Here is a 15,707-nt window from a genome sequence, read left to right as displayed (position 1 = left end):
TTGGTTTTGAAGTAATGATTAAGGATCCAAACTTAGTAACCATTCTAGTTGATTAAATTACTCCTTTTAAAGAACGTCAAACCAACAACAAAAACACAGCCATGTGGTGAGCACAAAGCGAACTATTCTTTCGCCTTTTACTAAAATGTATCAGTTTATATAACAGTTTCACTCGAAATGAATTTAACAAAAGTTTGAGATGTTATGTAAATCACAACCTATTATAATGATGCAAAAAAAAAAGTCCATAGACTGCTAGTTTTTTTTTCATTTCTCATGCTTTAGCTTAATTTGCATTTCATCAGACTTTACATCTTATGTTTCAGGATATATAGTTGCATATATTGCAACAAACTATAATCTAAAGAGATTAGAAAGTGTCCGTATCAGAACCGTTAGCCTTTATTATTCTGAGAGCTGACTCTCCAACCATATACTATAGCACATGTTAGGGGAGATTTCAACGAAAAGCAAAGTTAAACCGACAGAACAGAACATGTCAAAGTAATCGAGTACCAAAACATAAATGGCAAACATAAAAAAGAATGAGATGATGAAAAAAAGAAAATAAAAAATTTGATAATCAAACTGTAAGCCATGTAGTTTTAGTAGGGTTATGTAATTGTTTTCTTCATTATGGTTTTCATTTTTCTCAAATTTAAGCTCATTTGCTCTTGGAGTTTTTAGTCTTCCTATTTAACTATTGACTAATTATTGCGTAAATCTTCAAATGTAGAGGTTAGTTTCAGCCATTTTCTTCATGATTGGTGTTGGTGAAAATGACGTGAAAACAGTAATATTTTTTGTTTGTTTTCACCATATTACTTTGAGAAAATGACACAAAGAACACTAAATGAAGTTTTCCTCCCCAAACTAGCACTCAGGATCAGAATTCACAAAAATAGGTTTCATTAAAGGGGCAATTTACCCTTATGCCCCCTTCTTTAACTAATTTAAAAAACAAATTTGAAATCAATTTGTCGCCGTCCTCGTTTCATCGCTTCTTCTTCTCGTTTCTCCGTCGTCGTCGTCGTCGTCTCTCCGTCGTCGTCTCCCCGTCCTTGTCGTCGTCGTCTCTCCGTCGTCGTCGTCGTCGTCGTCGTCGTCGTCTCTCCGTCGTCGTCTTCGCCTCTCCGTTGATCCGTCGTCGTCGTCTCTCCGTTTATTTTATCGTCGTCGTCGTTTCTCAATTGATCTGTCGTTTCTACGTCTATTCATCTCATTCTCTCTCTCGTGTGTCTGATTTGATTAAGGTTTGAATCATTTCATTTTGTTATACATTATCTAGGTTTTGTTATATATTATTCATTTGTTGATGATTTGAAGTTGATTTTGTAGAACAATGGAAGTTTTGTGCATCTGTGGACAATGGATCTCAAAAGAATCTCTCCAGTGGGAGTTTCTTGTTGATTTGAAGAGGAATGCATCAATCATTTCCATAGAAGAAGATCTACTGTATGAAGATTTGATGAAGATTGTCTCTGAAGATTTTAGTGTTAAAGAGGAAGAAATCAGTTTGAGTTATGGTTTTTCATTGGATATGAAATGTATTATTGAAAGTTTCCCCCCACTCTCGATAGGTAATACTCGTCAGCTCAGAACTTTCATTTCCAAGACTAGAGCATTTGATGGAACCTGTCGTTTGTGTGTTAAGGTTTGTATGATTTTTTCTTAGACTTTTCAGGATATGCTTCATAACCAAGTATTATGCCTTACAGAACTACTTGACTTATGCAGGTTAGTACTGATCCAGTTAGCTGTAACACTCAAGCTTCTGATACATTTGCTTCTACTGTTCCATTGAATGCCAATCCAGCGATTCTTTCTACTGTGCAGAGTGAAAAACAGGTACATTGTCCTTAATTCCCTTTTTCTGTTTGTGTTTGCATGATATGCTTCATAATCAAGTACTATGCCTTACAAAACTACTTGACTTTTGCAGAGTCTTCTATATGAAGGTGTTTCTACAGTTCCTCTGAATGCTCTTCCGGATTTTAGTACTGATTCAGCTAGCTGTAACATTCAAGCTTCTGATACATTTGCTTCTACTGTTCCATTGAATGCCAATCCAGTGATTCTTCCTACTGTGCAGAGTGAAAAACAGGTACATTGTCCCTAATTCCCTTTTTCTGTTTGTGTTTGCATGATATGCTTCATAATCAAGTATTATGCCTTACAGAACTACTTGACTTTTGCAGAGTTTTCTATATGAAGGTGTTTCTACAGTTCCTCTGAATGCTCTTCCGGATTTTAGCCCTGTCCATATTGGACTTTCACCAAACACGAGAGTAGCTGGCGATATTAAGGTGAATAGCTATTTTAAGACAAAGAGAGAGTTGATGTTGAGGATGAAGAAATGGGCTTTAGAGTGGAAGTTTGAGTACAAGACTGTCTCTTCTAACAAGTCAAGAGTGCTTTTGAGTTGTGTTGATGAAAATTGCACGTGGAGGATGCGTGCTATCAAGCTACCTGTTTCAGATTTTTTCGTTGTTAAAAAGTATGTTCATGAGCATACATGCGATACAACACACAGGAAAGCCAACCACAGACAAGCATCTGCAAAGTTGTTGGGTTCTTTGATTTCCAGCAATTATGGAGAAAAAAAGGAAGGTCTCAAACCGAAACAGATCATTGAACAGGTCAGGATGCTGCATGGTGTTCACATCAATTACAAACAAGCTTGGAGAGTGAGAGAAGAAGCTCAGATTTTGGTTAGAGGGACTCCTGAAGACAGCTATTACAATTTGTCTAGGTGGTTGTATAAAATCACAGAAACAAACCCTGGTTCCTTGACTTATCAACATGTTGATGCTGCAGGAAAGTTCAAGTATGCATTTGTGGCTTTTGGTCCATCGATAAGGGGATTTTCATTGATGAGGAGAGTTATTGCAGTAGATGGTACATTTCTGAAGGGAAAATTCAATGGGACTTTATTGGCAGCTTGTGCTCAAGATGGGAATTATCATCTATATCCTCTCGCCTTTGCAGTGGTTGACGCAGAAAACGGCGCCTCTTGGAAATGGTTCTTTAGAGGTTTGAGCCAGAAGATCCCGGACGCTTCGGATCTTGTTTTTGTATCAGACAGGGCTAACTCCATTTCTTCAGCGTTGGAGGATGTATATCCCTTATCTCACCATGGAATTTGCAGGATCCATCTGCTCCGCAACATCACTCCTACATATGCGAAGACTGGGTTGCTACCTCTGGTGGAAAGCGCTGCTGATGCCTATACGTGTCACGAGTTCTGGTTAATCTTCAAGGACATAAAGGATAAATGTCCTGAATTGGCTAAGTATCTGGAAGAGTCTGATTTTAGGAAGTGGGCACGAAGCTATGCGCCTGCGAACAGGTATAATATCATGACTACCAACATTGCAGAGTCTCTCAATTCTATGTTGAAGATGCCTCGTGAGTTGCCCATTATCTCTCTCCTTGAAACTATCAGATTGACGATGACCACTTGGTTTTTTGAGCGACGCGAAGCGGCTGCGAAACATAAGCACCTGGTTACTCCAAAAGTTGTTCAGAAATTGGTATCTAGGTTAGGGGCCGCAATGTTGTTGAATGTGTATCAAGTTGATCGAAGCGAGTTTGAGGTGAAGAATGAAACAATGAAGTTTGTTGTTGACTTGGAGAAGCGGCATTGCACATGTAATGTTTTCGACATTGACAAGATCCCCTGCATCCATGCCATCGCTGCTGCTAAGCATATCAAGAGAGATGAAAACCGTTTTGTTGATGCTTCTCACTTGACAGAAACGTGGGCTAAAGCTTATGCTGAAAGCATACATCCTGGTGGAGAGTTGTCAACGTCCACCTATCCAGAGAATATTGATGAACTGTCTTGCCCACCTCCAGCTACCAAAAAGAAAAGTGGACGCCCTCCTACAAAGAGAAAGAGATCCGTTGGCGAGTTTGGGGTTCCTGGATCTAAATCTCAGTCCCACAAGTGCAGCAGATGTGGCACAGGAGGGCACAACAAGATCACATGCCAGAGGCCTATAGGATGAAGTTCTACATTTTTACATTTTTATCGATTATTATTTGGATGTTTGGCTATTTGATGGTTACATGATATGCACAAGACCATATACATTTTTTCTTTTGGAACCCTATCCTGAATAAGTATGATTTCTTACAACTTTTGTAATATACAACATTATCTTTTGATCTCATTTCAATTTTTAGTTTAAACTTCTTTGCTAGAAAAAAACACAGTAATATTCAACTATTCTGGAATCCCATCCAACTTTTGTAACATCCAACTTTTGTAATATACAATGTATTTATACTATAAATTGTATGGGTAAATTCAATTATGTGGAAGCAACTAACAGATGATTCTCCTCAGCCTAGCGGCTAAACCACGAAACCTATGATACCGAAACATTTGATCGACCCGGGTTCGACTCTCCTACGAGTAATGGGTGATTTTTTTTTTTTGTTCAAACATATATCTCAGGAATCACATTTGTCGCAATCGGAAGCCCATCCTGAACTATCAAAGATCTTTCCAATGTATTTATACTATAAATTGTATGGGTAAATTCAATTATGTGGAAGCAACTAACAGATGATTCTCCTCAGCCTAGCGGCTAAACCACGAAACCTATGATACCGAAACATTTGATCGACCCGGGTTCGACTCTCCTACGAGTAATGGGTGATTTTTTTTTTTTTGTTCAAACATATATCTCAGGAATCACATTTGTCGCAATCGGAAGCCCATCCTGAACTATCAAAGATCTTTCCAATGTATTATACTATAAATTGTATGGGTAAATTCAATTATGTGGAAGCAACTAACAGATGATTCTCCTCAGCCTAGCGGCTAAACCACGAAACCTATGATACCGAAACATTTGATCGACCCGGGTTCGACTCTCCTACGAGTAATGGGTGATTTTTTTTTTTTTTGTTCAAACATATATCTCAGGAATCACATTTGTCGCAATCGGAAGCCCATCCTGAACTATCAAAGATCTTTCCAATGTATTTATACTATAAATTGTATGGGTAAATTCAATTATGTGGAAGCAACTAACAGATGATTCTCCTCAGCCTAGCGGCTAAACCACGAAACCTATGATACCGAAACATTTGATCGACCCGGGTTCGACTCTCCTACGAGTAATGGGTGATTTTTTTTTTTTGTTCAAACATATATCTCAGGAATCACATTTGTCGCAATCGGAAGCCCATCCTGAACTATCAAAGATCTTTCCAATGTATTATACTATAAATTGTATGGGTAAATTCAATTATGTGGAAGCAACTAACAGATGATTCTCCTCAGCCTAGCGGCTAAACCACGAAACCTATGATACCGAAACATTTGATCGACCCGGGTTCGACTCTCCTACGAGTAATGGGTGATTTTTTTTTTTTTGTTCAAACATATATCTCAGGAATCGAAGAGTCTCTTCCAAACGACATCATGTAACTCAGTAACCGAAGAGTTTCTTTTCGTCAAGATTGGGTGTTATATGATTGGTTATTTCAGTAACTGACTTCAATAATCGAAGAGTTCCACAATAATCAAGAGTTTATTTTAACTGACTTCAATAATCGAAGAGTTCCTTTTTGTTCTATAAATATAAGGGACGATATCAGACCTTTTATTCACTCACTTCATTTCGCTTGATATATCCTTTTGCAATACAAGTTAGTTTTCGATTTTTCTCATTTTCCATTCAATTCATGAACTTTTTTCTATTTCTATTTTATCGTAACATCTTAGTTTCGATTTTGTTGCAGGACAAAGTTTCAATGGAAGGAAGTTCAAAGAAGATGATGAAGCGTCCCATAGAGGAGGTTTACGGATGTGATGCCGCCGAAGGTTTCAAGAAGGGGAAGAAGGAAACTGTGGAACATTACAGGGCTCTTCTTCGTTTGTCCAACGAATACAGGCTATCTGAGAATGATTGGAATCTTGCATCCAGCAAAGCAAATTCAATTGCTGTCCAAATCGAGTTGCTTGAAGATATTATCAAAGCTGATGGAAAATTTGATTTAACTGCTGAGTTGGAGAAACTCAAAGAAGAGCACTCGGAAGCGGAAGGAATGCTTGCTGATGTGAAGGTCAAAGTCCCTGATTGGGATAAACTTGGCGAAAGTTGGCTCCATCATGAGTAATTTCATGTTATCGTCTTCTCTTTTTATGTTTTTAAGGACCACATTATGTTTGATTTTCAGTTTTTATTTTAAATGAATAAGCACTTTTGTTTCTCTTGTGTTGTTTCTTCAATTAACAACCTAAATAAAAAACTTGTTCAATGTTTTTCACTATTTTGTAATGGTTTGGCCTAGTGTTCTTATAACTTGGTTATCTGATTTGCTTATTTGTTTTTGGAAAGCCATCCTGAATACATAAAATGATATCCAGATTATATAAATCTATCGTCTGTGAATAAATGAGTTCACATTTACTCTGTTATCGAATATCCAACGTAGCCTAGTGGCAAGCCCTTCTACTCTTAGTGTACCCTTATCACACAATAAGTCGTGTTCGATCCCCGTTGTGTATACTCACATTTTTTTTTGTTTTTAATTAAATATTCAAACGTTATTTTCGTTTTATTGTAGCTTTTGGCAAGTATAAGACCCTTGGTACAACGGCTGCACACTTGGATTAATCTATCGAGAGTTCACGAGTTCAATCAACATCAGATCACATTCTTTTTCATTTTTTTTTTTGTAAACTTTAAAGGAATTTGTTTTTGGAAAGCTATCCTGAATACTTAAAATGATATCCAGATCATATAAATCTATCGTCTGTGAATAAATAAGTTCACATTTACTCTGATATCGAATATCCACCATAGCCTAGTGGCAAGCCCTTCTACTCTTAGTGTACCCTTATCACACAATAAGCCGTGTTCGATTCCCGTTGTGTATATTTTCACTTTTTTCTGTTTTTAATTAAATATTCAAAAGTTACAAGTTATTATCGTTTTATTATATCTTTTGGCAAGTATAACACCCTTGGCACAGCGGCTGCACACTTTGATTCATCTTTCGAGAGTTCACGAGTTCAATCAACATCGGATCACTTTCTTTTTCATTTTTTTTGTAAACTTTAAAGGAATATGCTAGGCTTTGGTGCATTTTGCTTTCTCACTCTTTTTCTGGAAACCCATCCTAAAAGTACCATAAGCATTTGACAATTCATCAATACATCCTAAAAAATTTTTCAATAACAATCTAAATGAAAAAAACGTTAGGGATAATTCATTACAAACTTAAACTTAAACGTTAGGGATAATTAATATCAAAGTAGAAAAACAGTGTAGAAAACAGAACAAATATGACATTTTCACTTCCTTTGACCTTCCTGGAAATCTTTATCCATAAACTGGTCGAAGATCTCACAACATAGCTTGCTTCGTAAGTCCATCGCAGTTTCATCATTTATATTAGCCATGCTCTTCAATCCCAGTGACCTGCATTCCAGCATCTTCACAACAAAAATACCACAGTTGTATGGAAATTTTGTCTTTGGAAGCCCTTCTGCAAACTTAACTTCAAATGGACTGATATCTTCGAAATTAACCTCTTCACCAAGAAGTTCCATCTTTATGGCACTAATCAACACTGTCATAAATACCCAAAATTATACAATAAATCAATCACCAACAGACAACAAAATGAATATGTAAAAATGCATCACAATCACAAGCAGCAAGTGACAAACTTTTATTTTCTAAATTAGCTAATATTTTTACCTGCCAGTTCTTGGATTTTATTAAGAGCACGTTTGATATTTGCTTTTGGAAGACCACAATGGAAGAGTGTGATTGTGTTGTCCATCAATTGTATCTCCACCCCAATATAGTGACAGCTCAACTTATCTTCAATGACACCATATATAACATCAACATCTTCCAGCCATACCTTCTTTGGATGTATTAAACCTTTCACAAGTTCGCCTACACAGCCCTCCAATAACTTTTTTTTTTCTTATGTGGCTTCCTGACAGATTCATAAGCGTACCCAACCACTTCTAAGAATTTGACTGGTACAAAGCATGCTGCTGGAAGATTGTTGTTGCGGAACCAAGCACCTTGCTCAACCCTCTTACAATTTAGCATTTCAAATGCAACATTTATGTGCTGCCAATGTAACAATATAGTTAGAAACTTCATATAGAACTGCTATAACATGGACATCTAGCATAGCTCAACTCAACCTCTTCCTAAACATATGACACAATCAAATAGAAGACAGAACAGAGTGTTGATTACCTCTTTGTTGAGATTTTTTTCTGCATCGTCCATTTTTTGAAAGAACTCTTTTTCAATTTCTTTTCCATTGATATAAAACGGTCTGTAGTTGATAAAATTAACTAGTATCAATCGAAACTTTTACAAAATAAATTAGGAATATTTATGCGAGGACAAAAAGTTGCTTACACACGATATATGCCCCGTAGATCCATCCAGTGTGCAAGCCTTGAAAACCGAGGAAATTCAGGTGTCACAAATGGATCAATTGGAAGGATTACCTCAGGTGTTACAGGTATAGGAGGGTTTCTAGGTCGTATTGGCCTCTTCTCTTCTCGCTGTAGAAAAGGAAGCAAATCTACTGGCTGAGCATTTGCTTTCTTCTTCTTACCAACATGTGGCTTCCCCTTTAATTAAAAATAAAGACAAAAATTCAGGATCGTTTTTATCTTTATACTTGAATGCCTTCCTAATATGAAGTAAAAATATTTTTTATACCTTTTTTGCATGATCGTCTTGACTTGGTTTCACACTCTTACCCTGCTTTACTTCCATCTGTGAAACAAAACCGATATATCAAACTATTGACCTGAACTTCAATTCAAGTGGATCTTATTCATTTTTATTACCTCTTTTGCCATTTTCCCAACAACATCTTCTGATGGACCAGCTGCTTCATTTTTCTTACAAGCGACAGCCTTCCCTTCCCCTTTTTGAATGACAAAAATTCAGATACATTTATATCTTAATTCCTAGTATGATGTATAAATATTTCATACCTTTTTATCACCATCTCCTTCACTTGGATTCACACTCTGCGTCTGCTCTTCTTCCATCTGAAAATCAATACCGAGATATTAAACAAATGACATTATTTTTCAATTCAAGTGATCCAAGGCATTTGTTTTACCTTTTTTGTCATCTCCCAAACACCATCTACCCATTTTCTTGGTTTTCGCATCTCAGAATGGTGGAAGTAAATTTGTTCTTTAGAATTGTTCAAAGAGACAAAACACGAGCCATCAAACAAAATGACTTTAACTTTTCCAGCGCACCAGGCACCATTGTCGAACGCCTCCACGTCCTGCATTAGCTCATAACTTTTCTTCGCTCCAGATCTCTCAGGTGGTGGTTGAGGACGTATTCTGTCAATTGATACACGTGTCTCAACACTCCTTTTCCTCTTCTTTTCGTCCAGAGACGGGACGAAGTACTCAACTTTCACCATCTCAACCCCATCAACCAAATATGTTGCCAACACATTTCCTGGATACCATTTATGACAAGTATTGTCATCTTGTGATGAAATCTCCACATTTGCTCCGATCTCAAAGGGATTTTGAACTCTGCTTTCTACATCCTGTGATGGTTTAGATTCAAGGATATCCAGTCATTTTGATAGTTGCTGAGTATTTATTAAAGGTTTTAATGAAAGTAATACCTTATTTTGCTCTGTTAAAAGATTTCTGCGAGCTCGGGTATTTGGCTGTGTGTCGGAAATGTTTGGTGAAATGATCTCATTCATAAGCTCGTGAGTCTCCTGAATTCAGGAATGGTTGAATGAACACGTACAAGGGCTTCCAAAAATTACTTGAAAAGTCCAATTTTTTAAAGAAGGTACCTGCTGCGTCTGAATTGGAGTAAGGACTGGAGTCTCAATATTCTGTTGAGCTATTGGAGAACCAGGTGTCTCTTTCGTGATCTCATTCATAGGCTCTCGTGTATCCTGATGTCAGGAATGGGATTATGAACACGTACCAAATTCATAATTTTATAAATACCAACAGTTTTCAAAATTATACTTGCCTCATTGTTAAGTTGTTCATCTGCTTGATCTGCATTGGCTTCACCTTGTCTGGAAGCCGTCTCATGAAATGGAGTTGTGTCAGTCTGTGCAAGTACAACAAAAATTAGGAAGGCAAGCCTAAATATGTATAACATCTTCCAAAATTACTTGACAACTCAAAACTGAATCAAGAACTAGATAAACATTAATTTTAATTTCCGAAAAAAAAGTTACCTCATTGTTTGGAGTTTCATATGAAGTAACTCTTTGTAGTTTCTCTAGGTTTGTCACACGTTCTTTAATCTGTTTCCTGTCTTTTTCAATCAAACACAAACGATCGTTCATGATCCTTAAATTATCTCCCACCATCTCGCTGATTCTGTTGATCTTTGATTCCAAAGACTCCTCCTGATACGAAGTAGAAGCTTGACTCATCCCTCCATTCCCAAACAGTAAAGATGCTCTTCTTATTTCTTCATTAGCACCGTATAGGTCTACTGACATGTTTCGCCAATCTCTAATTTTAAACTTATAACCTCTCTTGGATAAATCGGCCATGTCATCCAGATCTTTATTAGCTTCGTCTCCCATGCAAACATCATCTTCTGGATCATTAGAAATAGGAGGTAGGATGCATGTGACCTTAAGCTGAAACCATAAAAATAATTAGCTTTTAAATGGAGAATCATAAGGCAAAACAGAAACAAGAAAAAAATAATGTAAAAACTTACATGATCTTTGATTTCAATTAGGAGAACATCTATCAGCTGTGGAGAAGCTATTTGAAGGTACTTCTCACACAAAAATATTGGGGTAGACGGTTGAACGCTCAGAATAGGAACAACTTGACTGAATGCATACTGTAGCAAAGGTACTGACTCAAGTATCCATATAAGAAATGCCATAGGGAACCCTTGCAAATCATAATTGTTTTTGTCGAGGCTTTTGTCGACAGCTCTCTGAAGTGATTTTAACAGCAAATTATAAGCTGTTCTCCCCCATGGGTATGTCATCAAGACATCCATATCCTGCGCTATTTTCACATAATCCAAAGTAAAAGTTGTGCCACCGTCGAGAAGGCTCTTCTGTAGTAGTATGCTCTCAATCAGGAGGAGCATTGCAAGGCAGAATCTCTCATCAGAAGCATCTTCTCTTGTGTTTCTGAGCTGCTTCTCCACGTCCTTTACTGTATGAGTACGCCCTTTTAGGAAGTCCCACTTAAATTTCTCGGTTCCCTCTCGTGGTTCTCTTGCTTCACCACTACATTTCAAACCAGTCACCATGTGGAATTCTCTTATAGAGAACCTCATTGGCTGAGCACCAAAATGGAACCATGCTTCGTGTCTCTTCACTGTCTTGATGCTTTTGGTGAGAACTGCGTGCACTATCTTAGCTGATAATTTCAAAGACCTCTCTCCAAGCTTGATCACCGGTCCCAAAAACGTCCCTCTTATTCTGTTGAACTCATCATTTCCTAGAATTTCCTTAACAGTTTTGATATAAGCAACTATCGAGTGTTGGTTTATCGATATCGTCTTCTCTGGCTCTGATCCAATCGGATACCTCAGCTCAGGCAGTGCTAGTCTTAATGGTAATGGATCTCCCATCTTGTTTCTATCCTGCGTAAACAAGAAAAATTTTATTTGTCTAAATTAATTAAAATCCAATTTTCAGGAAGGGTTTCCTGAAAAAAATACAAATCCTTCCCGAAGTCTATACACATGCTTTCACATGAACTAGAATTCTACGAATCATATTAGGTTAAAACGAGCAAGTCTATACACAAGCAAAAACCAGGAGACCAATCTCTCAGAAAGAAAACACACATAAGGTTGAATCTGCAACATACCTTCAAGAGATAGAGCTCTAGAAATGGTTTTTCTCGGAGAATAGAGAGAGCTCGCGTAAAAGATCGAGAGAGAGAGAGTTCTGGAGATGGGTTTTCGTCGGAGATCGAGAGATATGGAGATGAGAGAGAGATTCGAGAGGCGGAGACGAGTGAGATTCGAGAAGTTTGAAACGGCGAGAGTGTTGAGACGGCAAGAGTTTTGTTTTTTTTCAATCGAAATGTATTGTTTTGGAAACCTATCCTATATTAATTGGGTTAAGTATGCTTATGTAATATTCTTTAACAGATGATTCTCCTCAGACCAGCGGTTAAACCAAGGCTTTTTATAACTCAAAAGTCTCTCTATCCCCGGGTTCGATATGTGGTGGATTCAAAATCTATTTTAATTCTTTTTTGTGTTACAGTTTGGAGTTAAATAAAATTAAATGTAATCCATAACAGATGATTCTTCTTGGCCTAGTGGCTAAACTCCCACACTATCCAAATACGCAGACTCTCTCCCTCTGGGTTCGATCCTTTGTGGTTCTAAATTTTTGTTGTCTGTAAACATCACAATTTTAAGCTTACCATATACATGTCCAATCCTTAGTATATAATCTCATTTCATTCTTTTTTACATTTGAAACACTTAACTTTTTTCTGGAAACCCATCCAGAAACAATATTTTAACCTTCCAAGATATATGATACCCAAATAAAATACTTGATATCCTTCCAATCTTTCTTATGTAACCAGACGCCAACAACATAACAAAATAAACAGTCATAACTAAAACCGAGTCTTAACTAAAACAAAAAATGTTTTCATGCATCATTCTCATTTCCCAAAGCTCTCATCCACAAATTGGTTGAAGATCTCACAAGACAAGGTTCTCCTTAGCTCCAATGCATTGTCATCATTAATCTTTGTCATGTCTCCTATCTTCAATGACTGGCACTCCAGAATCTTGACAAGAAATATCCCACAGTTGAAAGGATGTTTTGTCTTGGGTAAACCTTGTGCCTGCTCAATCTCAAATGGAATCATCTTCACCTTATCTACCTCATCACCAGAAGATTCCACCAGCAGATTAGAAATCAACACTGTCATATTTAAAAATCAATATCAAGATAGAATCAGTTGAATATTTCAAACCAAGAAACAGATGAATACATCAAATACAGATTGTTTATACATACCTGCCAACTTTTTCACTTGAGGAATATCAATGCTGTTGCTTTCCTTTTGAAAACAATCATATACTGTGATTCTTTTCTTCTTCAAATGAATTTCCATCCCAATCCAGACATTGCTTTTTTTTCCAAGAGTAATCCCATACACAACATCAACATCTTCTCCCCATGTCTTCTCTGGATATACCTTCCCTCTCACAGTATCTTTAAATAAATCGTTGAAAATCTTTTTACCTTTGACCTTTTCTTTCTTGTAAGCCAAATCATCAGAGAGCAAGCAATGCAAGAACTCCATAGGTAGGAAGCACGCCTTTGGAATCTTGTAGTTGTGGAACCAAGCAGCATTCTCATTTCTTCTGCAATTTAGCATTGCAAAGGCTCCATCAATGTGCTGCAAGAAAAAAAGGCAAACATTATCTAATTTGTTACTATATAATTTCCTGAAACTAAACAAATCCTTCCTGAATTTTTTTTTAAAAAAAAGCTCAAGGCAAGAACATATGTAAACAAATTACCTCTTTCTTAAGGTCCTTTTTTGCATTTTCCATGCTTTGAAAGAAAGATTTCCTTATCTTATTATCATTGATTGATAGGGACCTGCAGTCGATTAAAGATTCAAAGGAATTACCAAACCTCTTATACATAAATATAAGAATATATAGACAAGGACAGAAACATGCTTACGTTTCATGCATGCCGGGCTTTAATGTCATCCAATTTTGAAGCCTTGAAAGCTTATGTTCCGCAGGAGTTGAAAACGGATCAACTGCAGGTATAATCTCAGGTATTACAGTTAAAGCCGGATTTCTGTCAGACTTGAATGGAGTTTTTGTGTCTCTAGATCGTTTAGGCACCCTCTCGCTCCTTCTTAGGAAAACATTATCCATTCCTGAATTTTGTGATGAGGCAGCAGCTTTCCTTTTCTTATCAGGCTTCACCTTTAATCAAACAATAGACACCAAGCAAAATATTATCAAATTTGTTGCAATCGGAATTTCTGGAAACCATTCCTGAAACTAAAATGTATGTATATCAAACAATTCACGTGAAGTATAATTCTAGTTATGATTTACCTTATCTGCCATCTTCCAGACTCCATCTTTCCATTCTCTATGAATTCGCAAATCTGAATGTTTGAATAGAATAGTTTCCATAGAAGTATAGAGACACACCGAGTATGTGTTATCACCAAGTACCATGCTAATTTGTCCGCTGCTCCAGCCATTGTTGTAGAAGGCTTCTACCTTATCCATCATCTCAAAGGATTTTTGGTCACTAGTTGGTGTTGCAGGACGTATTTTGTCAGCCGTGATAGTATCCTGAAGTTTCTGAAGTCTATGTTGGTCTGTGAAGAGTGTCGTGTACTCAACTGTCAGCTCCTCTAGTCCTTCACACAGTTTAAGATCAACAACCTTTCCTGGATACCATATTTCGTCATCAGTAGACAAAATTTCAACCTCTGCGCCTATTTGAAAGTGAGCTAGAAGCCTGCTTACTTCAACCTATTAAAAATGAAGATTCAGTAACATCAGCGGTTTTAAATTGTTAGAATAATAATTAAAGATCAAATATACTCGATGCATACCTCGTTTTTTCTGAAAAATCTATAGCACTTGTCTGAAGATGCTCTGTTTGCTGAGTAATAGGCGGCATCTTCGAAACATATGTGGAAACTAGCTCAGTAGTAGGTTCTGTAGTATCCTTGAGATTTTCTTCTGCTTGATTCTGCTCTGATGGTGTCTCATCGGATTGATCTCCCTCACTTGTCTGAAGGTGCTGTGTTTGCGGAGTAAGAGGCTGTGTCTTCGAAACATCTGTGGAAACTAGCTCAGTAGTAGGTTCTGTAGTATCCTTGAGATATTCTTCCGCTTGATTCTTTCTGCTTGATTGTGAATGCTCTCCTTCACTTGTAGAAAAATATTGGGTCGCAGTTTCTGTCTCACTCTATAAGACAAAAGTAAATGGTAAGAGTTAGTTGAATAGAAAAATATTACCTAAACATTTTAAATATTTCTTCTTACCAAAGCATTCTTATTTTCTTCAATAACTAGTGCAATTAGTGAAGACAATGGAGAGGAAGGTCTGTAATGCACAGCATGTGTATCCTCCTGTAATAACAGTAAAATAAAAGAGGTAGTTATGAAGAAGTTTCTACAATTTAAAATTCAAGTTGTACTTATGAAAGACATTTCTATGCTTACCTTTTTATTGTTTGCTGAAATGATCTCAGTCAATGGCTGTGTAGCCTCATACGTTTCCTCTGTTACCGTCTGCAAAAAAAAAAAAAAAAGTCAGGTAGGGGATCAAAAACACGTACAAAAGCTTTCAAACATTACTTGAAATCTCCAAGATTTTTTGAACATTTACCTGCTGTTTCTGAATTGGAGTAAAAACTTGAGCCTCAATACTCTTTGGAGATATTGGAGAAGAAGGTGTCTCATTCATTTCCAGTGTTTCTTTTTGCAAAACTTGAGTCTGAGCAGCAGGTGACTCAATCACAATCTGCAAAAAATATCAGGAAAGGCCATCATGAATACATTCAATTATAATTTCTAGAGTAAATATTACCTCATCATCTGGTTTTCCTTCTCCTTGATTAGTTTTGGGTGGCGTTTCATCAGTAGAGGTTTGTGTTTCCCTCTGCCAAAAATTAGAAAGGTCTATATATGTAAATCCAA

The 15,707-nt window shown here is 36.9% G+C and overlaps 5 protein-coding genes across 6 annotated transcripts in view; 1 reads left to right on the top strand and 4 right to left on the bottom strand.

Annotated features, from left to right (window-relative positions):
* The first annotated feature begins 1,101 nt into the window (after positions 1-1,101).
* On the top strand, positions 1,102-4,458 carry LOC117127271. 2 transcript variants are annotated; one of them, XM_033277088.1, is made up of 5 exons: positions 1,160-1,253; positions 1,339-1,654; positions 1,738-1,848; positions 1,943-2,104; positions 2,199-4,458. In XM_033277088.1, the coding sequence occupies exons 2-5, from the start codon at positions 1,343-1,345 to the stop codon at positions 4,008-4,010; spliced, it is 2,397 nt and encodes a 798-aa protein (XP_033132979.1). In that variant the 5' UTR covers positions 1,160-1,253; positions 1,339-1,342; the 3' UTR covers positions 4,011-4,458. The 2 variants fall into 2 exon arrangements, with proteins under 2 accessions (XP_033132978.1, XP_033132979.1); XM_033277087.1 differs by having other exon boundaries at positions 1,102-1,654; positions 2,199-4,457.
* A 1,697-nt stretch (positions 4,459-6,155) lies between these two features.
* On the bottom strand, positions 6,156-8,920 carry LOC117127279. Its single transcript, XM_033277238.1, has 5 exons — positions 8,852-8,920; positions 8,721-8,777; positions 8,412-8,629; positions 8,244-8,325; positions 6,156-8,111 (listed from the first exon to the last, which is right to left on the bottom strand). The coding sequence occupies exons 1-5, from the start codon at positions 8,861-8,863 to the stop codon at positions 7,929-7,931; spliced, it is 552 nt and encodes a 183-aa protein (XP_033133129.1). The 5' UTR covers positions 8,864-8,920; the 3' UTR covers positions 6,156-7,928.
* A 45-nt stretch (positions 8,921-8,965) lies between these two features.
* LOC117127276 lies at positions 8,966-12,337 on the bottom strand. The gene is made up of 6 exons (XM_033277158.1): positions 10,243-12,337; positions 10,029-10,112; positions 9,844-9,948; positions 9,664-9,762; positions 9,133-9,582; positions 8,966-9,058 (listed from the first exon to the last, which is right to left on the bottom strand). The coding sequence occupies exons 1-6, from the start codon at positions 10,597-10,599 to the stop codon at positions 8,996-8,998; spliced, it is 1,158 nt and encodes a 385-aa protein (XP_033133049.1). The 5' UTR covers positions 10,600-12,337; the 3' UTR covers positions 8,966-8,995.
* A 181-nt stretch (positions 12,338-12,518) lies between these two features.
* Positions 12,519-14,531, bottom strand: LOC117127528 (DUF724 domain-containing protein 6-like; the record flags this gene model as incomplete). The annotated part of the gene is made up of 5 exons (XM_033278102.1): positions 12,519-12,939; positions 13,036-13,420; positions 13,545-13,626; positions 13,714-13,967; positions 14,103-14,531. Coding segments are annotated over 5 exons (1,416 nt in total), but the record flags the coding sequence as incomplete, so codon positions are not given.
* Positions 13,558-15,707, bottom strand: part of LOC117127527 — a 3,308-nt gene continuing 1,158 nt past the window's right edge. The window contains exons 2-6 of the mRNA XM_033278101.1: positions 15,598-15,689; positions 15,397-15,531; positions 15,231-15,299; positions 15,051-15,137; positions 13,558-14,973 (exon numbers count right to left, since the gene is read on the bottom strand). Of these exons, the coding sequence (XP_033133992.1) occupies positions 14,587-14,973; positions 15,051-15,137; positions 15,231-15,299; positions 15,397-15,531; positions 15,598-15,689 (770 nt within the window). The 3' untranslated portion in view covers positions 13,558-14,586. The remainder of the gene's footprint in view (positions 14,974-15,050; positions 15,138-15,230; positions 15,300-15,396; positions 15,532-15,597; positions 15,690-15,707) is intronic.

Source organism: Brassica rapa, chromosome A08 (genome assembly GCF_000309985.2).
Source record: "Brassica rapa cultivar Chiifu-401-42 chromosome A08, CAAS_Brap_v3.01, whole genome shotgun sequence".
NCBI classification, from domain to species: Eukaryota; Viridiplantae; Streptophyta; class Magnoliopsida; order Brassicales; family Brassicaceae; genus Brassica; species Brassica rapa.
This window is presented reverse-complemented; position numbering and strand designations above follow the sequence as displayed.

Coding starts and splice junctions, on each gene's coding strand:
- LOC117127271 (XM_033277088.1), top strand. CDS start 1,343: ATGGAAGTTTTGTGCATCTGTGGACAATGGATCTCAAAAGAATCTCTC. Junction 1,655..1,737: donor CCTGTCGTTTGTGTGTTAAG/GTTTGTATGATT, acceptor TGACTTATGCAG/GTTAGTACTGATCCAGTTAG. Junction 1,849..1,942: donor CTGTGCAGAGTGAAAAACAG/GTACATTGTCCT, acceptor TGACTTTTGCAG/AGTCTTCTATATGAAGGTGT.
- LOC117127279 (XM_033277238.1), bottom strand. Junction 8,630..8,720: donor AAGACGATCATGCAAAAAAG/GTATAAAAAATA, acceptor TTTTAATTAAAG/GGGAAGCCACATGTTGGTAA. Junction 8,326..8,411: donor CTACGGGGCATATATCGTGT/GTAAGCAACTTT, acceptor TATCAACTACAG/ACCGTTTTATATCAATGGAA.
- LOC117127276 (XM_033277158.1), bottom strand. CDS start 10,599: ATGGGAGACGAAGCTAATAAAGATCTGGATGACATGGCCGATTTATCC. Junction 9,949..10,028: donor ATGAACAACTTAACAATGAG/GCAAGTATAATT, acceptor TCCTGACATCAG/GATACACGAGAGCCTATGAA. Junction 9,583..9,663: donor TTTTAACAGAGCAAAATAAG/GTATTACTTTCA, acceptor AAACCATCACAG/GATGTAGAAAGCAGAGTTCA.